We start from the raw sequence: 24,745 nt of genomic DNA, 5'->3' as shown, positions 1-24,745 counted from the left end.
GTGTCTAGCAGGTAACATCGTATATATTAGAGAGCAGAAGCATTATAGAGAAAGGATAGTAATGAGTTGTGCTCAAGGGAAACAGGTTAATAGCTTGTTTGTTAATAATAATTAATATTTTTATGATGCTTAAGGCTTAAAAAAAATACTTTCTTTGTAACTGTAATTAGTGCTGGGAGGCTGAAGCAGTGGCAAATGGAGAGCTAGAAGATGAGGAGGAATTGTTGACTGGTCATCTAAAAGCCAGTGGAAAGGATCTGTGGAGGTAGAGAGGGGTTGGGGAAAGGTTATGTCCAAGAGCATATCAGGGTTGACAGGGGGAGAGTGTTTGAGATTAGAGTGGATGAGAGAGGTTAGGGGAACAAATGTTTTTATAGAGCGTAAATGAAAAGGGACTTAGATGACTACATAGAGCAGGTAGAAGATGGATATATCGATTTATGCAGTCAGGACAGATTGCATAGATGAGCCTCAGGGTTCTAGATAGGGAGTAAACTCAGTGTCATGTACCAACCATCTTTAGAGCCAGAGGACCTGGGCTCTGCTACTACATTACTCCCTGGGTGACCTTGGACAAGTCACTTCACTTTCTGAGCTTCAGGTTCTTCACTTGCACAATGATTAGTCAAATAAGATAACTTCCTAGATCTCTTCTTAGGTGGCTCCCATCAGTTTGAGTGGAGCTGGGGTAGTGTGTCTTTTCTGAATCTCTTGGAGAAACAAACATTGATATTTGGGGAAGTAAGTATTATAGTAGAAAGAGCCTTGAAACGGAAGATCTGATTTGTATTTTGCCTCTGACTCCTAAGAGCAGTGTGACTACAGGCAAATCACTTAATCTCTATGAGCCTCAGTTTTCTCATTCTATACAATGGGAATGAAAATCATCTGTGGGGCCCACCTCAATTTGAGGTTTACATGAGATAACATATATTTTGTATAGCTTTGTAAACCATATGCATTATATAAAATATCAGCTATTCCTGCTCCAATTCATTGAGTCCTTCACTGCTCAGACCTTCTCAAGATTCCTCCATCAAATCTGACCATCTCTTGGAGTTGCCCTTACGGAAGGCTGCAATGGCTGAACTATCTTCTGACCAATATATTTCCTTGTACCCTGATCAGAGAGAGAGAGAGGGAGAGAGAGAGACAGGCAGACAGAGACAGAGAGACGGACAGAGAGAGACAGAGACAGACAGAGAGTGAGTTGGGGGGGAATTCAAAAAGTTTCCCCTGTCCCTGTAACAGCGCTTATTCAGAATCCTCTATTTGTTGGCTCTCCTAATCCTTCTCTTAGCCCTGGTAATTCTCTCCTCTTTACTCCACTCCCCCCTACCCCATGACACCCTTGCCCTCTTTTCCCCCCACCCCTTTCTTTCTCATCCCTGTCTGTTCTAGCTGCTCTTCTGCCTCACTCACCAACAGTGCCTTCCTTCCCCCTTCGTTGCCCACTAGGGGTCGCGACTTGACTTTCCTCCTCGCTCCCCCAACGTGCCGCTCTAGCTCAAACTTTAATCTGCTATCAGCCTTCATCTCGTTGATACCGACGCTGCACATGGGGCCGCTCTAGGCTGGAAGGAGGCCATCCGCTGTGCGTGGGGGAGGTTTGGGCGCTGCCGTCGCCTCGCCGGCCCCCGGGGCGGTTAGCGCTTCCGGGGTCGGAGGGTGCGCGGGGTTGAAAGCGGGCCGCTCCGCCCCGTCCCCCTCCCAGACCAGCAGAGGCAGCAGCCGGAGCAGCCGCAGCCCGCGCCCTCTCCCGCCCGCCCGCCCTCCGCCCGCCCGCCCGCCCTCCGCCGCCCTCCACCCGCCCCGGGGTCGCTCTCCCCCCTTCCTCCTCCACCCCCCCCTTCCTCCTCCGCCCGCCCGTGGGTGCCCCCTCGCCTTCCCGCCCGCCCCTATTGTTCCGCCCCCGGCCTCCCGCCCTTCCCTTTCCCGCCCGCTCCCCCTTTTCCCTTCAGTCGCCTCGCGCCCGAAGGTAAGCCTCAGAACTCCCCCTCCGCCTCTGACTTTATTTCTTATTCCCCTCCCCCCCTTACCTGTTAGCCGGCCCTAGGCCTGGTCACGAGCCCCGGCCTCACGTAACACCGCGTGACCGCTTTCTCCCTCACCCCTCCCGCTCGGCGGCTCACGCGAGGCCCTGGCTTCGGCGCGGCCTACTAGGCCGCGCGTAAGGCCTTTTCTCACCCCCCCCACTTCTCCGGCGGCTGCGCAAGACTCTGGGAGGGCGCGCGCGCGGCAGGTTGGGGGGGGGCGGCGGGTTTGTTGGTTGACGGGGGGGCGGGGGTGAGGCGATGGCCGGCTGGCCGGGCGGGTGAACGCGGCTCCCCGCGGGGGGCGGCTGCTGGCGCAGCCACACGAGGAGGCGCCGCTGGTCCGGCCCCTCCCCCCGGACCGCAGCGCCCTCCCCCGTCCGAGCCGTTTATTTTTTTTCTTTTCCCCCTTTTTTTGGGGGGGGGAATAGTGGTGGTGGAGGAATTTTTTAAAAGTGGGAAATGCCCGGATGAGAAGTGACGGAGTGTCAGGATCGATGGAGAAAGGGTAGACTGCACCCCCCCACCCCATTCCTCTCCCTCAGTTAAAAGGTTATATCGGATATTTTTTTTAACTGGGAAACAGGAGAGATTAACATCATCATTTTAGTCGTCCACCGAGATATTTATGGGAGATTGGTAGGCGCATTTAATTGATATGCTTAACATCAGTTCATACGTCCCATTCTGAGGTGGCAAGAAAGTCGGCAGGGTTGGGGTTAAAAAAAAAATGCAGCCTCCTACCTCCCCCAAGTTAATAGGGAGGGGGTGGGGTTAAGGACGCCCAAAATTGAAGTTTCAGGAAAGGGGTTCCTTAAAATCCAACTAATGGTTTAAAATTGGGTGAATTTTATCTTAGCCTTTCAAACTTTGTTGATCATCATTTCTTGTTTCTAAAATATGTCTTATAAAATTTAGGCAGTGAATGTTGATGTTAGAAATCTTAAACTTTTGAAGAAAAGAAAAAGCCAGAAACCACTCTACAGATGATAGATGAATATCTTTTTATTTGTCTTTTTTCACCTTTCATATGCTCATCTGGATTCTTGGCTATAGCTTATTACTACTAGGCCCTTCTTTTACATAGTTTTCTGAAGGTTCTTGGTAGCCAAGGAGTAATTTGCTACTTTAAAGGAGTGAGGATAAGTCAGTAATAATTTTAAAATCTTTTCAAAATTGTTTGGACCTACTTTTTTCCTTAAAGCAGGATAAAGAGGTAGTAAATCTGGTGCTTTCAGGGGGTAGAGAGGTCCCTGAGGTCTGTGTCATTGAGAGATGAGGGGGTGTTGTTTGAAAAGTCATTGGGGAAATAGAAGGATGAGGGGACATCTTGTGTTAGGTTGCAGAAATGGTTGTTATAGTTTGGGAAGTAATTGCTGTAGCTAAACCTGTGCCAAGATCTCAACAATTCCCTCCCCCCCAAAAGTGGGGAACAATTAAGAAGAAAACATTAAATAATCTGATTTTGTGAATCTCTATTCCCAGTAACTTGGGGGAGGGGGGATCAATGAATATAATAGGTGGGACATAACTGTATTTTTGCTTCGTAGTTGACTCTGGTTGAGAGGTAGTGTTAGAAAAGAGCACTGGAATCTTTTCTGTAAAGAACCACAAATCCACGGCCCTAATAAAACCACTAGAATTTCGAGTCACTGATCTCTCATACCCTCAATGTAAAATGAATATGTAGTGTACTACCTTGTTAGGAGCATCAAGTAGTATATGTGAAAATTTTATCACATATCAAAAGTTGATGTATGAATTATAAGTACGAACTCCTATACTGGATATAACTCGAATTTCTTGACCTAGAATTTGCCTCTAGTAAGGAGTCTGACTTTATAAACTGCTAATTTGAGATAGGGAAAACCTTGGGGCTTCCAGGTTTATGGAGGCAGAGTAGTAAGATTGTAGATGGTTTGGAAAGAGACATGACTAAGGTTCATTTGAAGTTGTAACTGGAGGGTAACCTTGTGGTTTTATTAAAGGATAACCTGGTGCGTCTTCAGAAGTTCTCTTATCAACTTAATGCAAAAACCATTGCTACCATGAAATTCATAACATAGTTCATGTATGAATAAATTCTTCTTAGAGGTAATACTGCCATTTTTTCAAAGGGATGGTCTGTTTAATTGTAGCAGATGAGAAGTAAAAGCATTAATTTGGAGAGACTGTCATCAAGGATAAAGGAGCCCAGGTGACAAAAAAAAGTTTTTCCTAAAGTTTTCATTATTTTAACTTAGTTTACCGTTTGCCATTCCAGTTTTTGGCTTCCACTCCCACCAGTGACCAAAGACTTGACCACTTTACAAAGTCCAAATCCCCAGAACACTGCTCGACATGGACACCGGTGTGATTGAAGGTGGATTAAATGTCACTCTCACCATCCGGCTACTTATGCATGGAAAGGTATGTGCCAGCTTCTTCCTTGGTGGGAAATTGGGTCATAGTAAATGTTAGGGGAGGAGTCAGGGTGGTGGTGGGGGAGTGCCTATTTTGGAGTTCTTGAGATTAGCACAGCAGGATGCCTAGCTGTAGCACTCTTGCTTACCATAGTAGAAAGAAATGGGAGGTGGTGAGGAAAAAGGCAGGCATTCTTTCTGTTCAAACTCTACATTTACTAGAGAAGATTGGATACATTTTTTAGGCAAGATAATGAGAGGCCATCCCATAGCCCAGTGACTAGGACCTTCACAGTATTGGGGAATCTCTGAATACCACTCTTTAAGAAAGAAAAAATATCACTAGAACCCCACTTGAAGTATGAAATTCTCTAAACTGAATCCACAGGTGTCATTTTCTACCTTTGCTTGAAAGCCTTTAGTATTGGGAAAATCATTCTTCCCCATACATACTTGCAGACAGATATCTTATGATCACACAATTATAAATGTAAATATGCTGAATAAGGCTGATGGGTAATTTAGCAAAACTACTAATTAGGCTAATTTCTATCAGTGCTATCTAAATATTGAATCTTCCTGAGCTAGTTGAGAAACAGTTTGGTGAACTTAGAGAAGACCAGAGTTCTAGTCCTGTGGTGGTTATAATAATGGGCTGTATTAACCCTGAATACCAAAATCATATAAATTCTCAGTATAGGTCATTGGCTAGCATTGGTAGGGAACTTTTTTACCAAGAATTACTATAAAAATGAAATCACAGGACTGTTGCTTTCCACTCAAAATGTGATAAATTTGTTGAATTAAATTTACTGAATAAGTATGATAAAAAGACCTGAAAAGGGTGAAATAAAAAAGAGGCAATATAGTTACAGAGTTAGAGTTAAAAGGGGGATACAAGAGAGTCTCTAGACTAAATTGTCAAATCATCTCTCATCTCCTCTTTCCTCCCCTCCCATACTCATTTCTGCCTTTTGAGAAAGAATTCACTGTTCTTAAAGGTACCCAGTTCTGCTTTGGGGTGGCTGTAACTTCCCAATGAATCTAGTATTGCCTAGTATCTTCAAGATAATGCTGCTGTTTAGCTTTGTGGTAACTGAGATCCAAAGAGTAGTGGATTAGTTGGGCAGAAGAATGACTATTTCCATTTTACTAGATTCTTTAGTATTTCTCTTTATTGATAATTATTTTCCTAATTACAGGAAGTTGGAAGCATTATTGGAAAGGTAAGACAGGTTTACTTCATCTTATTTACTGTTTAGCCAATTGGGGTTGTGAAGCAATTGGAGTTTACTTTTGTCTTTTCTTTGGGTTGCAGAAAGGAGAGTCGGTGAAGAAGATGCGTGAAGAGGTAAGTTTCTTGGATTTGGGTGTTAGAAAAGTAGGTGAAGACCTACTAGGAATCAAAAATTAGGCATAGGTGGGAGGAGGGTCCCAATAGGACATATTAGGAACTGGTATTACTAGCTTGTTTACTTGAGCTTGTTCTGGCAGCAAATGAAAATTCTGATGTGATAGAAAGGAATGCTGGGAAATGTAGTTCTGGCCAATCTCAGCCTAGATCTAGCACCTAAGATGGCTGCTGTAGTCTGGAGAAGGAGAGCTAAGCACAGAATTGGTTTGAGAATAATGATGGCTTTGCCTGTTCCCAGAGTCAAATGTTTATCCCTTCACACTTAAATCTAATTTGGGGATTGGGGGTTGGGACTGTGTTAGGTATTTTGTGTATTTGATTTCTTTCATTTACCTTTTCATCTCTTCTATTTACATTTTTTCGACAGAGTGGTGCTCGTATCAACATCTCAGAAGGGAATTGTCCTGAGAGAATAATTACTTTGGCTGGACCCACCAATGCCATCTTTAAAGCTTTTGCTATGATCATTGACAAACTGGAAGAGGTTGGTCTGTTACTCTGCACCAAGGGCCCTTCATTGTTAAATTTTTTTTCTTGGAGAAAAAGAAAATACACATTTGTGTCACCCTGGTGTTTACAGATTCAAACAGGATCTTTAGTGTCTTAGATTTTTAGGCTTTCATCATCCTGTAAATCCGGATGTGAAGATTCTTCTTAACACATAGATGGATACCCAGCCCCTTCCCCCTCCAATAACAAAAATACCAAAACACCTTTGGTCTAAAATTAAATTTAAATACTGTTGTGGCCATCACACCAAAAATAAGCTCTTCTAGCTCCCTTCATATTGGAAGACAAACAGTGCTTCATGTTTATAAAGCATAAGTCCAGCAGTCCTCTAAGTAATCTCTTGAGCTTTCTGGTTTTATGTAAAAGCAGAAAATAAGAGAGATAATAAGATCTTAGTTTTATAGCTGGATGGAACTTTATCGAACATTGAGTCCAACATGCTTAATTTAGAGATGAAACCAAGGCTCAGAGCTTTAGTGACTTACATAGGGTTACACATCTTTAAAAATGTTTGAGGCAAGATTTGAATCCACATTTTCCTCACTGTCCAATGCCCCATGTGTCATGGTTTACCATTAAATTTTTTGCTCTTACTATCTAAAGAAAAAGTATGAATGTCTATATTAGAAGTATGTATCAGCTGCCCAGTCCTCAGTCTCCTCACCCTTCTGTACTGCAACCAATTGTGCAATTGATACCACAGGCAAAGGTTTCATCTGGCTGCTGCTTTGGCTTGTGGTCAGTGCTTAATGGTACCTGAAACCTTATCCTTTTCAGGGTCAGAAACTTTTCCTTTAAATCAGCAGGAACCCTGCTAAACCTTAAGTGTTGTGTGCATTCTTCCCCCCTCCCCCCCTTTTTTTTAAGGTCAAAATGTCTTTTCCTCTTTTTATCAAGCATGAGACCTCTTAACTTTCACTGCCTGATTCCTGCTGCTTCCTGGATCAGGTTCATTGATTCCTAGGGACACATTATTATCCAAAGATTGAACTTGGGTCTGCTCTCAGTGACTTTGAATTCTAGTACAGACCATGTAATTTGAAAAGTCTAAATGGATTACTTGGTAGGAAGTCTTATATTCCTAATCTATTTATATTCCTAATTTGCTAGTCTATCAAGGTAACATAAGGCTCCCCTTTTAAGACGAGATGAGCCATTTGTAGAGGTGTTCCCATTTTAAAAATCAAAGCATTTGCTGAGCAGGGGATGCTTTGGATTTTTTCATTCCCTGAGTGTTAAATAGGATAACAGTTTGTAGTAGTTGGATAGTGTATAGTATTTGGTACTTTGGAACAGTGGGACTCAGTCCATAGTTCTTTCATACTGGTAGTTTGTAACTATTCAGTTGCCTTTTTTTCCTTTGTCTAAATACAAACTCTTCCAGAAAGCTTATTTCATTTATTATTTGTGACCTCTTCCACTGGCCTGACTCCCCCCAACTAATCATGCCCCTGTCCATAAGAGAAAAAGGACACAAGCCCAGTGAAAGCCACTAATGGATGGAGCATGTTCTCTGCCTCAAAGATGATTTCTCAGAGAAAAGTGCCTTACAGTTAATGGCTCTAGTATGGAATGCCAAGCACTAATTAGTAGTTTCTGTTTCCTCTTGACTGCCGAAGATCTGATTGTTGCCCTTTAGTTTCCTGACCTTACTTCCTTCCTCTTACAGGACATCAGCAGCTCTATGACCAATAGTACAGCTGCCAGTAGACCCCCAGTCACCCTGAGGCTTGTGGTCCCTGCTAGCCAGTGTGGCTCTCTCATTGGAAAAGGAGGATGCAAGATCAAGGAAATAAGAGAGGTTGGCACTTTTTGGGTACCTTTTAGGAACCTGAACTATTCCAGCACCATTTCAAGTATACTTGTAGATCTTTTGGCTTTTAGAATCGTCATGATCTGGGATGAATAAAAAATCGAGCCTCTTTCAACTCAGAATTACTTGGGGTTAATTAATGGGATGAAAGCCATTACTAGTTTGATTCTTAGGCTTTTGTGAAAGAGAGGGTCTTTGGGAGCTTAGAAGTCAAGGGAGTTATGGTATTAGAATGTGAGAGAGAAATTTGGGGAAATAATTTGTTTCTTGATCAAGCCTTTGTATGATGGGGGAGTAGGAGCCCTAGGTTTTAGGTGGAATTCTGTCTTACTGATTTATAGAAGCAAAATACTTACGTATTCTGGTGGGAGGTGAGTTTGAATGTTAATGAAACTTGAATGGCTCCTAGAGGAATGCTACTCTGTTTTCTGGGAAAAAACCTCTTGTTCTGGAGAAATAACTATGAACCCTGTAGAGACCATGCTTCCTTGGTTTTTTTTTCCCCCCTCTGGCCAGGAAAGGCAAAAGAGTAGGTAGGTCATTAGCTTGGAGGCATAGTCTTGAAGGAACCTTTTCTTGGGATCAGGTTAAATTTAGTCTGTTACTCAGCCCCCAGCTTCTGGAGCCTGACTTATTTTCAGCTTGGATTATACCATTTCAGCTGGAATGGGGGAAGAGTAGGAAGGGAGTGCTGAAGGGGGAAGGGTATAACTTATGGCTATAAGGCACTAGTGGGACTTGTAGCTTCCTACTTACCATTAAGAAGGTAATGAAGTATATGCTTGTCTAACTTGTTTTGTTTACATTTTTTGCCCCAAAGAGTACAGGGGCTCAGGTCCAGGTGGCAGGGGATATGCTACCAAACTCAACTGAGCGGGCCATCACTATTGCTGGCATCCCGCAATCTATCATTGAGTGTGTCAAACAGATCTGCGTGGTCATGTTGGAGGTAAGCCCTCAGGCTCATGCTGTTGGGGGATGGGGGGGGCAACACATAAAGTAAATTTAGATAGGCTAGAATTAGGTTGAGTGTATTTGGAAAGCATCACTTCCTGTATTTATATTTTTCTTTCCTTATGGCTTTATCAAGTCCAGAGCTCTGAAATAGAAACTACTGAGTGACAGTGATCTCAGCCCATTAAACTTCAAAGAGGCAGGGAGGTCATTAATTGGGCACGGTAGATGACAGAAATGCCCTAGGTTAGACTCACAGGACAAGGTGTTAACTTTTGAAAGTCCAGACTTAATGAAGTCTGGCACCGTACTATTGAACTGATTCCAAATAGACAGCAAAGGTTGGGAAGAAGAAACAGTTTGAGGTTATAAAATTGGATTTGGTTTTATTGAAAAGAAAAGGAAGTTTAATATCAGAAATTAAGAAGCAGTGGTAGGTATAAAACAGCCAGGCTATGCTACCTCTCTCTGTGGACAAGACCTATAATCAAGCCAGAAACAAACTTCTGGTTTTTATTTAACCTTCTGGTCTAGATGGCCCAGAACATAAAAAGGCACGAACATCTTTGGCTTATCTGTTAAATAAAAACAGGTCATACTCAGGTTTTCTTTCCACAAGTAAACTTAGTTGTTTTCAGCATAATTTAAGATCTTTTTGGGAGACCATTTTGTTTTGAGTTACATGCCCAAGCTTGTTGTATAGCTAGAACTTAGCCCAGTGTTATTGTACGTTCTTCAGACTGTTAAAGATTATACTTAGGCAGAAGACTGGGTGATTTGCTATGTTTTTATTGTGACCTGTGTGAGCATTAGCCACACAGCTGAAACAGCTTTGAAACCTTATCTCTTTTTGTTTTTTTTCCCCTCTGACTCTCTCCCAGTCTCCCCCGAAGGGCGTGACCATCCCGTACCGGCCCAAGCCGTCCAGCTCTCCAGTCATCTTTGCAGGTGGTCAGGTAAGAAACTTGGATTTTTGTGGGCATTTCTGGGTCGGGGTGGGCAAGTTATATTCAGCTGCCAACTTTGCCAGCGACACACCAGGCCACTCTGCATGTTTGCTGTACTCAGGTCACCATATGACCTCTCCTTTGCTTTTTGTTTTTGTTTTTCTTTTTGAGTAAAAAAAAAATTAAAGTTAAACATTTTTTCCTCTTAGAGAGATCTATGTTGAGCCCCTCTTTAATTTTCAGCAGGTATTGGAAGTTCTGTAGGCACTCTGAAGAGGTATTTCTATTTGGAGAAGGGAAACTAGTGGGAGGCTGGGTTAGCAGAGAGAGGGTTAAATAATCTGTCACTTCCCCTCCTCCCTCCCCTCACACACCCCATTCATATTCTGATTAAAATGGGATGATCTAGAGGTCTTGTTGGAGGTCTTAAAGGACTAGACCTCTGAGGAACATTATCTGGACGGTGGTCTGTCAAACCGAGGGTCCTGAACTTGAGTGTCCTACAAACTTCCCCTCCCCCCCCACCTCACCTCCCCTGCTCCTATCCCCTTACCCCCAAACTCCAGTGTGTTGTCTCCCAGGCTCTTAACCTCCCTAAGCACTGGTTCTGAATCCACATGGTGTATATATGTATGTATATGACTCAGCTAGGGCAGTGTCTAAGGATTGAAGGGAGCTTGTTGTCCTCATTTGTGTTAGAACCTCTGAGGGTACCAAAGCACCTCTTTTACCCCAATACTCCCTTAAGTTTGCTTCCTACGATGTGGTTTAAACCCAGGCCATGCTTGTGATAATCGCAGGGGAATTGGCCAGCACCCTATAAGAGCCATTCCATTAGGATTTGAAGTAATAATAGGTAGGCTAGTATGGGAGCATTGCGGTTCAACTTGAAAACATAACTTGTTACTTTGGTAGCTGGCTGGGGCAAGTGGATGGAGCTGAGCCTTTTTCCACCCCGAGCATGACCTGTTTTCTACCTCTCCTTACCAGTTCTACCTTGTTTCCATTTGACCTGGAACCAGATATAAAAGGGGATACCAGAGGGGCCTGGGATCAGAACATCATAGTCCTGAGGTCCATCTCATTCACATTTTGAGAGAATTGGCACAGTGTTTAGGCTGACTTGGAATCTTAAAGACTCTCACAGAGCCCTGAAGGCAAATCACATTCCTCTGGTTCATTCAGTAGATACACAGTACACTCACTTTTAGCACTCATGCACCACCATGGAAAACTGGTTTTGAGAGACAGGGGCAGATAGGTGGGATAAGCAGAGACCCAGTCAGTACAGTGAAGAGGGGTAGGCTGAGGACTTTTCTACTCTAAACTGGAGGTCCAGGTTACTACTCCTGGATTTTCCAATCCTGGTTTGGGACTTGCACTAGTCCCAGGCTATTGCGGTCCATTTACATGTCCTGCTTTCAGTTCCTTTCCGTTCCCCAACCTACCACCTTCCCCTTCATACCTCTCTTTCCTCCCCTCCCTTTTTCCCTGGCAATTCCCTTTCAGTTGACCACCCTCTAAAGGCTTGCAGCTTCTTCCGTGAGTGGCCCAGCCCTGGAGCATTCTTCTCAGTGGCCTTTTTGTTTGGACCAGCTTCCAGTCTGCCCACAAGTGGACATGTATCCCTTCTGCTCCTGTGTGGTGGAGTGGACTCCAGGGTCGTTTTACTCCCTAAAGAATCCCTGGAACTACCCTAGGTCTGGTTCCTTAAGCTCTTCCATCCCTGTCCCTTTGTTGAAAAACAGCCCAAGCGCGCGGCGTGAAATCTGCCACTAGGTAACTTTTTTTAAAAAAAGAAAGAAACAAAACACTGCGGCTCGTTTCAGACCATGTTGTGAGCTCCTTTTAAAGGAAAAAAGAAAAAAAAATTAAACGCCTTTTTTTGTGTGAATTTCATGCTGGTGACAAGGTGCCGGATTGACAGCCCTGGAGACTGAAATCCTCTATTTATCCACAGGACAGGTACAGCACAGGCAGCGACAGTGCGAGCTTTCCCCACACCACCCCGTCCATGTGCCTCAACCCTGACCTGGAGGGACCACCTCTAGAGGTGAGAGGGGATGTTCAGTCTCCAAGGCTCACTCAATCCTTCCGCCTCAGCCGAGACTGCCAACACGAGGGGGGCCAGTGGCGCTGGTGATTTTTGTGCTGTGGACACCACCTGTCCACGGGGACCTGGACTGACCCCCCCCTCCCCCAACCTCATTTCACACAGGCCGCGTAGCCCATCAGATGGTAACACCAACTCTTTTTTTGTTGTTGTTCAACCCCTTTCCCCACCCATCCCCGCTTCCTTCTACCCCGTCTCCACCCTCCTCCCACCCCTACCTTGGTGCACTTGGGAACTGGCAGCTGATGGCAGAAGCTTGAGATGCTTCACAACATCTTCTTAACCAGCCACTCCCATCTCCCTCCCTCACTTCCCATCTCTTCCTTCCCTTCTTGACCCTACCCCACTGCCCCAAAGGCCCAGCTAACTTGTTGGGGAGGTTGTGGTGGTGGGGGGGAAGAGGGATAGTGGATGCTACAAGTGGCTACTATGGAGGGGAGGGGGCAGAAAGTAAGGTTTGAGTACAAGAATTACTGTACTCACGTGGGTAGTTCCCAATCTCAGGGGTCCAGCTAGCTTTCCAGCGCATCAAAGTTCTTTTAGAAGACTATAGAGCAAGCAGAGGGATAGGGACAGGGTAGTGACTCAAGACATCACATAGACACAAGTCATTCATGTCACCTAGAGAAGAGGGGATAACCACAGGGTTGTTGGGGTTGAGAAAAGGAATAAGTCTTCCCTTCCTCCAAGGATGTTGTGTACCCAGGGAGGAGGAGGAGGAGGGTTGGTCAGTCAGGACATGATTTCCTATACCATCTCTCACATTTCCATTAAGAAACAGATGTATATACACTTCATATTTGCAAGGACCTCAGTTCCTTTCCCTCAGGCTCCCCAGAATAAACAGGTCGTGCTCAGTGTCCATGCAAGGCCAACTTGCAGGCCCATTCATGTGTAGGAGATACCTGTCTACTGCCTGAATGAATCCCTGGCTCCCCTGTTCCTGCAGTTCAGCTCTCTGGCTTCCTGGCTAGTTGAAATCTTTGTCTTTTTTTTTCCCCCCCATTGGGTGGCTGTCCACGATTGGTTTTTAATAGGACTGTTTTCCTCCTTTTGTAGGCCTATACCATTCAAGGACAGTATGCCATTCCACAGCCAGATGTAAGTTTTGTTTTCACTTCTTGTTTTGAAAGCTCCCTCTCCCATCAAATTTTCTGAGTGCTTTCTCCCATCCAAGTAGCCGGAAGTGAGCTGGGTTTTAAAATCAGATGTGATTTAAAACAAGTTGTTTTCCTTAAAATACTATTCCATGAATTAAGTCCTTAAATAATAATTTAAGAAATCACATCAGGGTATTATGCCACCTCCTCTTCCCTGTTGGCATTTGTACCCACCTGAAAGGTGCAGCCCAAAGATGCACAACTTGTACTTAACCCCATCTGGTTCTAGTGCCCTCTGTTAAAGAGAAAACAAAGCAGACACACCATGATAAATTGTCATTGTTCTCTCAGGGCACAGCACGTTTTGACTGATGTAGTGGGCTGGGATCCCTTCCTCTGTCTTTCCTTGACAAACTCTTCGCATGTAGCCCTCTTTCTATTTCTGGTGGTGGGGGTGGGACCAGACTATTCCCAGAGTCTTGGGATGGTGGGTCGAAGGTACTTATTAATTGTTAGGGATGGGACAGGAACCTGAAATTTCCTATTTCAGCTCCTCCATTAAATTGGGAAATCAAAGTGCTGTACAGAGATTCTGGTGTTCAGATTTGGGCATTTCCTCCTACATTCTTCCTTCACCCTTACTAATCCTTTAGGAGCTGAGCATTAGCCTTGGGGAATTGAGAAATTGGTATTCTTTTAGTAGGAAGCCCTGTGAGGGGAAAGTAGATATGGAGGGATTGTTTGCAGCAGCTGCAGGGTAGCTTTATGTAGAAGAGGAGGGAGGTAGCTTTTTGGAATTGTTCTTGAGAAGTGGGTGGGCTAATGCCAAACATAATTTGGTTTCTTTTCTTAATCTCCCCTCCTTACAGTCTCCCTGCCCTCTAACTTCCCTCCGTTCTTCCCAGTACTGACAGAGTCCTGCATGGTGTGTTTTCCTTAGTACCCAACTGCACAGTTTGTTTTCCTAGTTTGTGTGTGTGCTTGTCCCTGGGGCAACTGTTGCACTGACTGCAGAGGCCTCCGTGGAGTAGCACCCAAAAGAGTGGGTGTGGGGTGGGTGCTCCTGCTTATCATATAACTTAAGCTTGTTTCTTCTCTTCCCTTTTTCAAATCCTCCCTTCCCTATTCCAAGAGAGTGCCCATCCCCAGGAATTACTTAAGCTTCCCATTTTTAGTGGTGGATTGTGTTGGGGGAGATATTTGACAATTTTTGTGGGTTGAGTATTCCTCTATTTCTTAACTATAATAAGCACTCTTTGATTTGAGTCCTGCATTGTTACTTTTTTTAAACCTGTTATTTCTCTCCTTTCTTCTCCAGTTGACCAAGCTGCACCAGTTGGCAATGCAACAGTCTCACTTTCCCATGACGCATGGCAACACCGGATTCAGTGGTATGGATACCTCAGTATTTGTTCTGTAAGGTATATTGCAAGCCAGAGGCCAGGCCCCAAGGCCCCAGCTTGTCTCTAATAAAAAACAAAAACCAAAACTGCGATACCAGGCATCCTGCTGCTTTTAAAGCCTGTCTAGTGTGTCTAGACCCCAGGAGGTAATGTCTATTTTTTAAACATGGTTTTCTTTTGGGGTGAGTTGTTTTAAAATGGCCCTGGAAGGTTGGGGGGGAGGGCTGGGAGTGCTTGTCAGGCCCAGGGTAGGCTGACTTTCTTCTCACCCATTCTGATTGCTGCCTCCTGGATCTGACTGGCACCCCCTTTCTCTCCACCAGCTATTCCTAGACCTGGGTAGAGACTATCCATTGTGCCAAATTGTGTAGAGTTTTTTATAATAATAAGGATGAATTGTCCCTTAGGGATTAGGACGAGACCACCAAACTCATTTTCACTTGTATCTTAACAGGCATTGAATCCAGCTCTCCAGAGGTGAAAGGCTATTGGGGTAATGATTAAAAAAAATCTGTAGTATTCTACTGTTATATTAATAAACTGGTTGGAGTCTTTTTTGTTTCACTGCCCACAAACCATACCAGCGACCTTCACATGGCAAAGGAGCTGAGAGAGCATTGGTGTGGGCCTGAAGCCCTGAGGTCCCTTGATGGATCTGGTCCTCCTCCCCCTTTTAAAACCTGTAGAGACAAGCAGCCACATCTGAGAGCAGGATGGGGCTGGAAAGGTTAATCGGTTGGACTGGTTTGTTTAGTCTAGGTCCTCTGCTCCTTTCTGAAATTGCTGGGGAATGGGATTCTTGCTGGGGGCGGAAAACTTGGTTTTTAAAGAAAACAAAAAGAAGAAAAGAAATTGACCATTTTCTATGGGGAGAATCTAGAGAAACCCCTGCCTTAATTCCCCTTACCTGACTGCCAGTTTTTATCCTTTTGAGCTTGTCTAGGCTAAACTGGGGTGTGTTACTGGTGTGGTTGTACTTAAAATGAAACTCTGCATGTGTGCCAAGCAGAACCCTGGCTTCCTGATAACTAGCCTGGTATTGTTGGTACTGGTGTCAGTAGGCCTCGGGTAAGATTGGCAGAGTTGGAACACACCAACTGTGGTTGCTGATGGAGTGGGAGGGTAGCTGAAGTTTTCCAGACAAAGCCTGGTGTTAATAATGGTCCTGTATAAGGGTCTCCTGCACCCTCTCTAAGCTGCAGGCCTGGTTTGAAAGGAAGGTGATAAATGAGGCATCCTCTTTGAGGGGAAGGGTTCGTGTGGAGGAAGCCCTTACAGCATTATCTACCTTTTCTTCCTCCTTGGGAGCCTCACCAAGGTAGTCCTGAATTCCAACAGTCAATGCTGGGTTTTGTGGTCTGTTCTGTTTCCTATTAAGGTTAATATGCTACAGAGTGGGAGCCTGCTCTACTGTGCATTAAATTTTCCCTGGTCTCTTCTGTCTTTTAGCAGGTTTGGATGCATCTGCTCAGACTACTTCTCATGAACTCACCATTCCAAATGACGTAAGTTTATTTGGTAGATAGTGGGAGTCATTAGATGAGTTGGGGGTAATAAAGAAATTATGGCAAGTTAGAATGGGCTGTAAGGCCAATTTAAATGTAGAAAAATTGCAAGCTAAATGGAAATTGTTCATCCTAAGTAGGACTCCTGTGCTCCTAAAACCAAAGGCAAAAGTCATCTGTGAATTCTAAATGTAGATTTTTTTTTTTGGTAATTAAACTGGGTACTGAGACACTAGGTAGAATTGAATTTTTTTCCCTCTTTTTTGTGCTTCTCACTAGATGCACAGTCTTTTGAGCTGTTATTAAAACACCTGACGCCTGTAGAATTGATATAGATAGGGTTGGTATGTGGTCAAAGCATTGGTGGGTGGGGGCTTAAACTGCAACTCAGCCTAAGACTCCTACATTTCTATGGTATAATTTTCAGCTTAGATATGTAGATATATGTAGGTGTGGATCTAGCTATATATAGTAAGATCTGTATATGTGTGTGGATGTGTATCAATACATACACATACATACATACACATTAAAAGCCCTGGGGGCTACTTGCCTCTCAAGTCATTAAGTGGGAAAGAAAAGGGGAGATAAGGGACTAATAACAGAAAAGTTCTGATTTTCTGATTAGAAGCATATGGTTAACAATACCACCCCACCCCTAATCAAGGATTTATTATGCACCTACAGTGTTACTGGTGTTGAGTTGGGTGAATAGGGCATGGAGCTATCCTTAATTTGGTTTGCCTTTTTCTTTCTCTCCCCTCCCTTTTCCCACCCTGTCCCCAAGTTAATTGGCTGCATAATCGGGCGTCAAGGCGCCAAAATCAATGAGATTCGTCAGATGTCTGGGGCTCAGATCAAAATTGCCAATCCAGTGGAAGGATCTACTGATAGGCAGGTTACCATCACTGGATCTGCTGCCAGCATTAGCCTGGCCCAGTATCTAATCAATGTCAGGTAAGAGTTCTCCTAATTTGATGATTTACTGATTGGGATGTGTGTGTTGTGCACATTATGCTTGGGGTTAAGGACTCTTAACTTTGATAGTTTATTAATTTGGAAGGTGCTTTTGAGGTACAAGGAAACAGGGAGCTGCTATCCCTGGTCCTAAACTAAAGCCACATTCTTTTCTCTCTGGATGTGTTGCTTAGGTTCCTTTCCCTCCTATTCATATATTAAAAGGGATTGGCCTGAGCAGGATGAGCTGTGTACTGAACCTTGGTACTTTGGTTCAACAAAGACACGTAATAACATGAGACATAGCTAATTTGGGGACCAAGCAGAAGAGAGAAGAGTAGTATAGCTGTGGTATAAGGTTCCCACCTTGTCTCTTGTTAATTATAATAGTTTAACCAGAATGAACATGACATGTTAAAATTACCAAGACTAGCTATCCTGGCTGCTATCATGGTTGCTGTTTGTGGTCTCTCTTTTCAGATAACAATTAAGGGAATAAAGTTCACAAATGTTCTGTAATTGAGTTAAGGAGGAAAATGGGATGTGACAGGCATAAAGAACATTTGTTGACTGAGGACTGAAGCTCAAAGTTATTTAATGATAGTATGAGATTACACAAGTATGTTCAATTGATTCAGGTAGGACACACTTAGACAGGAATGTTCTAAGAGCATCTTTTTTTTTTTAACTCCTTTTCTATCTAGTCATGTGCCTTTGATTCTTTCCTTGACTTTATTGAAATCAAGTAATGCTACTTTGCTTTAGTAAATAAGCTTTTGTGGCTACTAAAAAAATGGTAGGACTAGAAGAAGCAATTTCCATTTTCCTTCTTTAGGTGATGTTGTCTTTTAAGCTTATGATTAAGACCTTAAACCACTGGTAGATCCCTTCCATAGAGCCATTGTGAACAAAGACCACCACATGTCTTAAAACTAAACTCGTTATTTGGAGCATGTGGGACTCAGCTTAGACTGGAGACAAGGGGATGCCTATGACAAAGATAGGACTGGATGATTGAGTCAGAGGGGCCCCCTTAGAATAGAACTGTCTTGGTTTCCTGAACAGCATGGGGCAGGGGGGAATATGAATTTTTATCCCTTTTCATGTTTAGCCAAGTGATCTGTAGCATAGATGTTTGTCTCAATGCCTTAGGCTGCTCTCCCCATTTTATGTTTTGGTTCTGTTTTGCCTCCATTTTCTATCCTTTTTCCTTCCTCAAGGGTATGTAAATTCTTAGTTCTTTCTGAAACACCATCCATTCCCTGCGCCACCCCCCTCACCCCAATCAAAACGAAACCCAGCAAAAGAAGGGGCTGCACATTGGGAGTTTAGTCTTGTTCACAGTTATTTCCTGTTTAACCCAAGGGGAAGGGAACTGACAGTATCTTTGTGTCATTGCTTTCCTGATCCTGGATTTGATCATAAATTTTGTGGCCAGCCAGTACTCTGGATTTCTTACCTTTCCTGAATTCATTACTTATAGGTCAGTGGCTAGTGACTTTCTGCCTTCTGTCCCTGCTCACTTTTTTTTTTCTTCAAATGATGGTGGGCAATATTATAGGGTTTTTTGGATAGAAAATGTGGGGTCTTTTAAGAGTGAGCATATTTGGGTATGTGCAGAATGGATGGTTTGAATATTATATAGGGTCTTTTATTCAGTCTTCATATTCATGCATATCATTTAATTCACTATGAAATGGTAGAGCATAGAGAGGCTGCTTATTAAGTTAGAGGTTTATTTCTGAGAGGGGCAAATTTTGAGCATTCGTTGAATTCTGAAAGTAATTTTACTTTGTTTTATTTTGCCTTTAGCAAGCTAGCTATGAATGTAGCTAGTTTGCAGATACTCAAGTGCTTGCTCTGTGCTGGCTCTCTTACTGGACAGAGTGGTGCATTTTAATAATACCTATTTTTCCCTGCTATAGCTCAAATTAGGTCATCCTGTTGAATAGATAGTATTTACTCAGTTTTGAAGAGTGAGAGTAGATCCCATTAAAGCTTAACCTTTCTACCTCAATTGCACCACAGTAGTTTGAGGGTATTACTTAAGGGTATGCCTTCCTTTTCTCTCCTACCCTTCTCCCTTTTAATTAAGAATTTCAGGTGGTAGGGAGTCCTGGCTCCCTTGCTTAGATGCTTACCTTTGATTTCTTATCAGACTATGTGGAAAAAAAATTACGGGAAATTTCTAGTTTGGGGAGGATGAGCTATGCTTGGAGTTGCCTTCCTTCCTACACAGACTTTTTTTTTTTTTTTTTTTTTTTTTAGCAGGGATCAGTTCTTTTCTCATCTTTTTGCAGGGCTTCAGCATTGTGTTAATAGAAATAATAATAATACTAAGCCTTCTCTTAATCTTGCTGCTACTTTTCTTGCTTCGAATCAAGAAAAATTGTGATAATACTTCATTAACACTCCTTTCAAAGTGCTACTGTCTTTACTGAATTTTGGAATTAGGAAACACTTATCTGCTTAGTGACTTATGAGTAAAATAATGGGCTGGGCTGGGTTTCATCCCTGCTGTCTAGATGACAAGCACATTTAGGATCTCACTACCTTGGTGTATATTTTTTTAATGGCTCTACAATTAAGAAAGTAGATAAGAGAATAAATAATGCTTCCTAAAGTCACATTGATTTTAAAATGAGCCACAAATTTATTTCCTTGTGTTGATATGAATAGTTGAATTGACTCTTAAAGGGCTCAATATTAATGCCTTGAGGGGGAGGGATGTTGATCTCAAATATCCAACTCCCCTTTTTAGGTGGTCACTTACTTGTCTTTGAGGGTGGGGGTGGGGAATAATAGCCAGTGAATGTGTGCTGCTTCTAGTCTGCAGCAAATCTGAGGTGCTCAGGTTTTGGCAACACTAGAAAGCAAAAATCCTAAAGACAGAAATGGTGGGGGATGGGGGTTGTGTGGGTGGAGATTGGGCTACGAATATAATGTAGTTAGCAAAATTGCTGGTTTTGAGACCCTCCTGTTTGACAGCCAGAGGCACTTACTGATGACTGAAGCCGTTGTCCTGTACTTTTTTTTTTGTGGTCTTCCCTTCCACCCACCCAGTTTTTTTTTGTTCCTTTTTTTTCCTCTGTTACAGTTTAGAAAACGCTAAACCCTCCTCCCAGGCAGCCTCCGTCACGATCCCTGATCACCTCAGCATCAACCTCTCTCAACCCTCCACCCCTTCTTCTTCTTCTTCCTCCTCCACCACCACCCCCTCGCTCGCCACAGCGGGGACCTCCGACGCACCCTCCAGCCTCCCCAACCCTCTTCCGACCGCCCCTTGTGTCTCCAGTCTGCTTGGCATGAAACCCATCCCTCTCCTGGCTCTAAATGTTGTGTCTGCTGCTAAGGGTCCGGGGGCTTCGGCTGCCACCACCACCACCTCTGCCGTGCCATGCGTAACTAACAAACTGAAAGCTGAGAAACAGAGATTTTCTCCCTACTGATGGCAGATTTCTGGGGCATCCCTTCAAAAGTGTTTCTGGGCTTTGTTTTTTTTTTCCTTTGTGTTAACATTGGTGAAAACCAAATAATTGTGAGCTTGTGACCTTCCTGGTGCTTTTGTGGGGGAAAGGGGTGGGGGGGAGATTCTTTGCTTAGGTCCAGGCCAGTTGAGCTGAGCGTTTGCCTGTTTCAGAGTCTGTGATTTGTTGAATTCCTTATCTAGAGCCGTAGCTGTTGCTTCCTCCCTTCCCTCCCCCTTCCCCAACTCTTCTCTCCCTCTCTCCTTCCCTTTTTCCATCCCCCTTTCTGTAGCTTTTTTTGCCTTGCAATATGACAATGTGTTAGGGTCTGTGTTTAATGAATAAAGGCTACTCCGTTGAACTTTTTTTTTAATTCTTTCTTAGTTAAGTTGCTTAGCAGGCCACTTGGCTGGAAATAACTTTGTGTAGCTGTAATAAAATTGCCACAGTGAGAATCGTGTTAGTTATCAATGTGCTGTTAAGGGGCAAATGGTGGGGAGGGGCCCTTGTGTTGACCTGAAAATTAGGTGTGTGTATACCCCTAAGCCCTTTTCTTGTTGTCTGGTTTCATACTTTATCCATGGTGGGGTTTGAGATAGGAGGGGTTGTCCTGTGGTAGTATATATTCTTATTCCCTGTATTGTCAAAGAGCTTCCTTTCCTTATCTGTCCCTCTTAAAATTGATAAAATGCTGGTGTAGTTTCCATTCTTTTGTTGTAGCAGGGATGGTGGTCATCCTATGAGGTATATTTTTGTTGAGTGTCCTTTGGCTTCCCATAATTTTAGAGGTCTTTGAGCATACTGGCTTAATTAGTCTACTGTCCTTTTTTTCTAAACTCACAATGGGTATTCCACTTTGACCCACCCCCTCCAACAACAACAGAACTTGAGGGGAAAAACCCATGGAGAATATTAGAGAGAAAAAAAGATTTCAGTGATTTAAGCCCCTCATCGTACTGAGGAAAACCCTGTGGACACAGACATGAGGTCATTAGTCCATGTAAGTAGTTATTTGTCAAAAATGGGACTGGGAAAATTGAATCAATAGAAAATGAGAGTTAGAGATATTAGACTATCATTGGATTCTTTTATTACGAATTCTGTCTCACTTATTTTTTTAAAATATTCATCCATTTTTGGTTGGTTCAACCTAGGAAATGTGCAGTTAGCTTTAAAAGATACTGGGAGGGTAAGTAGTAGACCTGGTGCATTGGAGAGAGTGAAGTTTGAGAAGGAACAGATTGACTTCCCTCTCCAGTTTAGCTTCATAATCAATTAAATTTATTGCTTGTAATCCTGTTGGCCATTTTTCATTTTCTCCATTCCATTTATATATATATATATAGTCTCAGTAGTCCAGGATATGAGCCTATGTACTCAGCATGTGTCCTGAGTGGGTTTGGCCTGGAGGTGGGGGGAAGGGTGGGTCCTTGGGTGCAACCACGAGGCAATCTATTCCAGTTCCCCGGTTGAAGATATTTTTAGAAAATATAATAGAGGAATGGATTTCCTCTCTTCCTTATATCCCTGCTTTCTTGGTGTATTCTGTCCTTGGTGCTGTGGCATTCTGATACCACTACCTTCTCTCCTTCTAGTCCCTGCCTCTGCTTCTATTTTTAATCTGCTTATTTATTGAGTGGGACTTTTAGATCCTTGAGGGATCTAAGAAAAAATTAAAGGTAATTGAGAGGTAATGTGGAGGTTTTCGGGACATTGCTCTCCTTTTCATATAGAAATTAGAGTCTTGGGGTGCCCCCATGTGGTCACTCTAATAGTGGCACTTTTCTATAGTTTAGTATTGGCAGATAACGTAAAAGGCTCTGTTGGGTTATGGCTGCTTTCCCTCACATCCTTTCCTAATCTCACCCCTACAGTAAGAAGGGGACAGCTTGGGCTCTGTGGGGGCTTGGGCCAGTGGCCCAGCTCATCCTGCTGAGACCTTGGGACCAATGTTGCTTTTATGCTTCCATTCCATCCATTCTCTTCCAATAGCTTTAGCCTGTCTTCTGCCTTGGATCCGAGCCACATCCGACAGTTTCTTCCTCTGAACCCCCCCCTGCTTTCATCCTTCGCTAGCAGTTTTAACTGACCTCAATTGCACCAAATCCCCTCCCCCCCTTTTTTGTCTTCCCTTGCTGTCTCTGAATTAAAATATGGCCGGTTTTTGCTCAGAGCCTTGTGGATCAGGGCCCTTTCCTTTTACTATTTTTCATTGTAATGCTTCTTTCCTAAACTGGCCTTTATATGTTGATCATATATAGCAGTGTCTAAAGAAGGGTTGCCTTAGCCAGACTCCTAATCAATTCAAACGTTCCCAAAAGTGCATGCATTATACAGTGCCTGTTACCAAATCCTTAATTTCAATTTGTTTACTTCTTAACACCCAGAATGTCATATCAGTTGGATTATAAACTGCATAGTGACTAGATATAATTGGTAAATCTGTTGCAGTGGAGAGAGAGAGAGAGGTGTTGTGTCTGAGAAGAGTAATCACAACTGTGGAACTGGGAAGGCAGCCTAAGGGAAAACCTATTTGGACCATATTCTTTTGATCAGTACTGTTTCATACCTTAATATCTAAACCTAGAAGGTATAGATAATGGTAATTCTTGATTTCAAGTTCTATTTCTCATCAATCCTACTGGTCCTTTTCTGTGCTACTTTGGCTACAAAAATTTATGTTCTGGAAATCAAAAGCCCAAAAATTTTTTCAAGATCATCAGCTCCTGTGGTTCAGTTATCTAAGACACAGGTGCTACTTAAGTGATTTGAGTTGGCATAAAAACTCAGGAGGCTATAAACTCACTAGCTCTTAATTTTCAGGTAATTTGGTTGTAGGCCTTTTTCCTTTGACCTCTTCCTTTCAAACATAATTACACATACGTGTCCCAGGAGGATTTGGGAAAAAGGTGGGGGTTATTGGGTAAAAAAGGAAAAACTGATTATAAGCTTTGTCTATTTCTGTGTTGCAGGCTTTCCTCGGAGACGGGTGGCATGGGGAGCAGCTAGAACAATGCAGACTCACCCATAACCCCCTTCTGCTGTTCACCACCCATGATCCATCTGTGTAGTTTCTGAACAGTCAGCGATTCCAGGTTTTAAATAGTTTGTAAATTTTCAGTTTCTACACAACTTTATCATCCACTCGTGATTTTTTTAATTACAGCGTTTTAATTCCTTTCTCTGTTCAGCCGTTAACGCTGAGAACCATATTTAGTTTTATAAGCTTCTCCCTGTTTTTTTTCTTGTTTTTGATTTTTTGTTTTGTTTTTGGTTTTTTTTTTTGTTTTGGTTTTTTTTTTTTTTTTGTTTTTTTTTGGGCTCATGAATTTTTTTTTCTGTTTTTGTCATTGAAATGTAAGAGTGGAATATTAATACATTTCAGTTTAGTTCTGTAATGTCAGGAATTTTTCAAAAAAAAATTAAAAGATGGACTGGAGCTTTTTCCTTGTGAATAGAAACTGGATGCCACGGTGCTTCATGTGGGTTTTATTCCTGTTAACTCCCTTCTGTCTGTGTCCCTCTCACTTGAATCACTGTGGGATCCGGAATCCCAGTCATTGAGGATTGGAATATAGAGCCCTTCCCCAACTAAGAATGTTGCCTTCATCTCTTGTGTTTTGTCTCAGACTTAGGTCTCCAAAGCCTGTTGATCAGGATTCTTGATCTCCTTCCTGTCTAACCTTAGTCTTAGTTGTTTTTTGAGTTGGTAGTGGGAAGAAATCATGTGTGTTTCATTCCCTAAGAAAGGCTATGAGAACCACCATAGGTCGTAGTACTTGACTCCCTGGTTAAACCTTTGTTGTGCCAGAGATTTACTTTGGAAACTAGACCTAAAAATAAGAAGGGAAGTAGAAGTTGCATTCGTTTGGGTCACTGGGAAGCAGCCTTCCCTACCTCTCCAATCTTCTATTCTGTTTAATCTTTCCACTGGTGGGAAGATGATGTACCTGTTGCTTGGGCATGAAACTGAGGTTACCTGAGTAGTGGGACTGACACAGCATAGTTAGGATACAGTTATTTCTGAACGGATTGCTTAAGTCTCCTTCCCTGCAACTGCCATGGATTCTTTCCAAATGAGAAAACCTAGTCAGTTATAGAGATACCCATTTTAGTTTCTCTGAGAT

The 24,745-nt window shown here is 43.1% G+C and overlaps 1 protein-coding gene across 14 annotated transcripts; it reads left to right on the top strand.

Moving 5' to 3' along the window:
• The first annotated feature begins 1,893 nt into the window (after nt 1–1,893).
• PCBP2 (poly(rC) binding protein 2) lies at nt 1,894–23,750 on the top strand. 14 transcript variants are annotated; one of them, XM_027858365.1, is made up of 15 exons: nt 1,894–1,978; nt 4,297–4,442; nt 5,638–5,661; nt 5,754–5,786; nt 6,217–6,333; nt 8,029–8,160; nt 8,993–9,121; nt 10,008–10,082; nt 12,034–12,126; nt 13,246–13,287; nt 14,605–14,677; nt 15,144–15,182; nt 16,142–16,194; nt 16,982–17,151; nt 23,591–23,750. In XM_027858365.1, exons 2-15 carry the CDS (start codon nt 4,374–4,376, stop codon nt 23,625–23,627), a joined length of 1,086 nt encoding a protein of 361 aa, XP_027714166.1. In that variant the 5' UTR covers nt 1,894–1,978; nt 4,297–4,373; the 3' UTR covers nt 23,628–23,750. The 14 variants fall into 14 exon arrangements, with proteins under 14 accessions (XP_027714166.1, XP_027714165.1, XP_027714164.1 ...); XM_027858364.1 differs by having other exon boundaries at nt 16,139–16,194; XM_027858363.1 differs by having other exon boundaries at nt 9,996–10,082.
• The last annotated feature ends 995 nt before the right edge of the window (nt 23,751–24,745 follow it).

Source organism: Vombatus ursinus, unplaced genomic scaffold (assembly GCF_900497805.2).
Source record: "Vombatus ursinus unplaced genomic scaffold, bare-nosed wombat genome assembly UNPS02012958.1, whole genome shotgun sequence".
Lineage (NCBI taxonomy): Eukaryota > Metazoa > Chordata > Mammalia > Diprotodontia > Vombatidae > Vombatus > Vombatus ursinus.
Note: the sequence above shows the minus strand (reverse complement) of the source record. Positions and strands in the feature narration are given on the sequence as shown.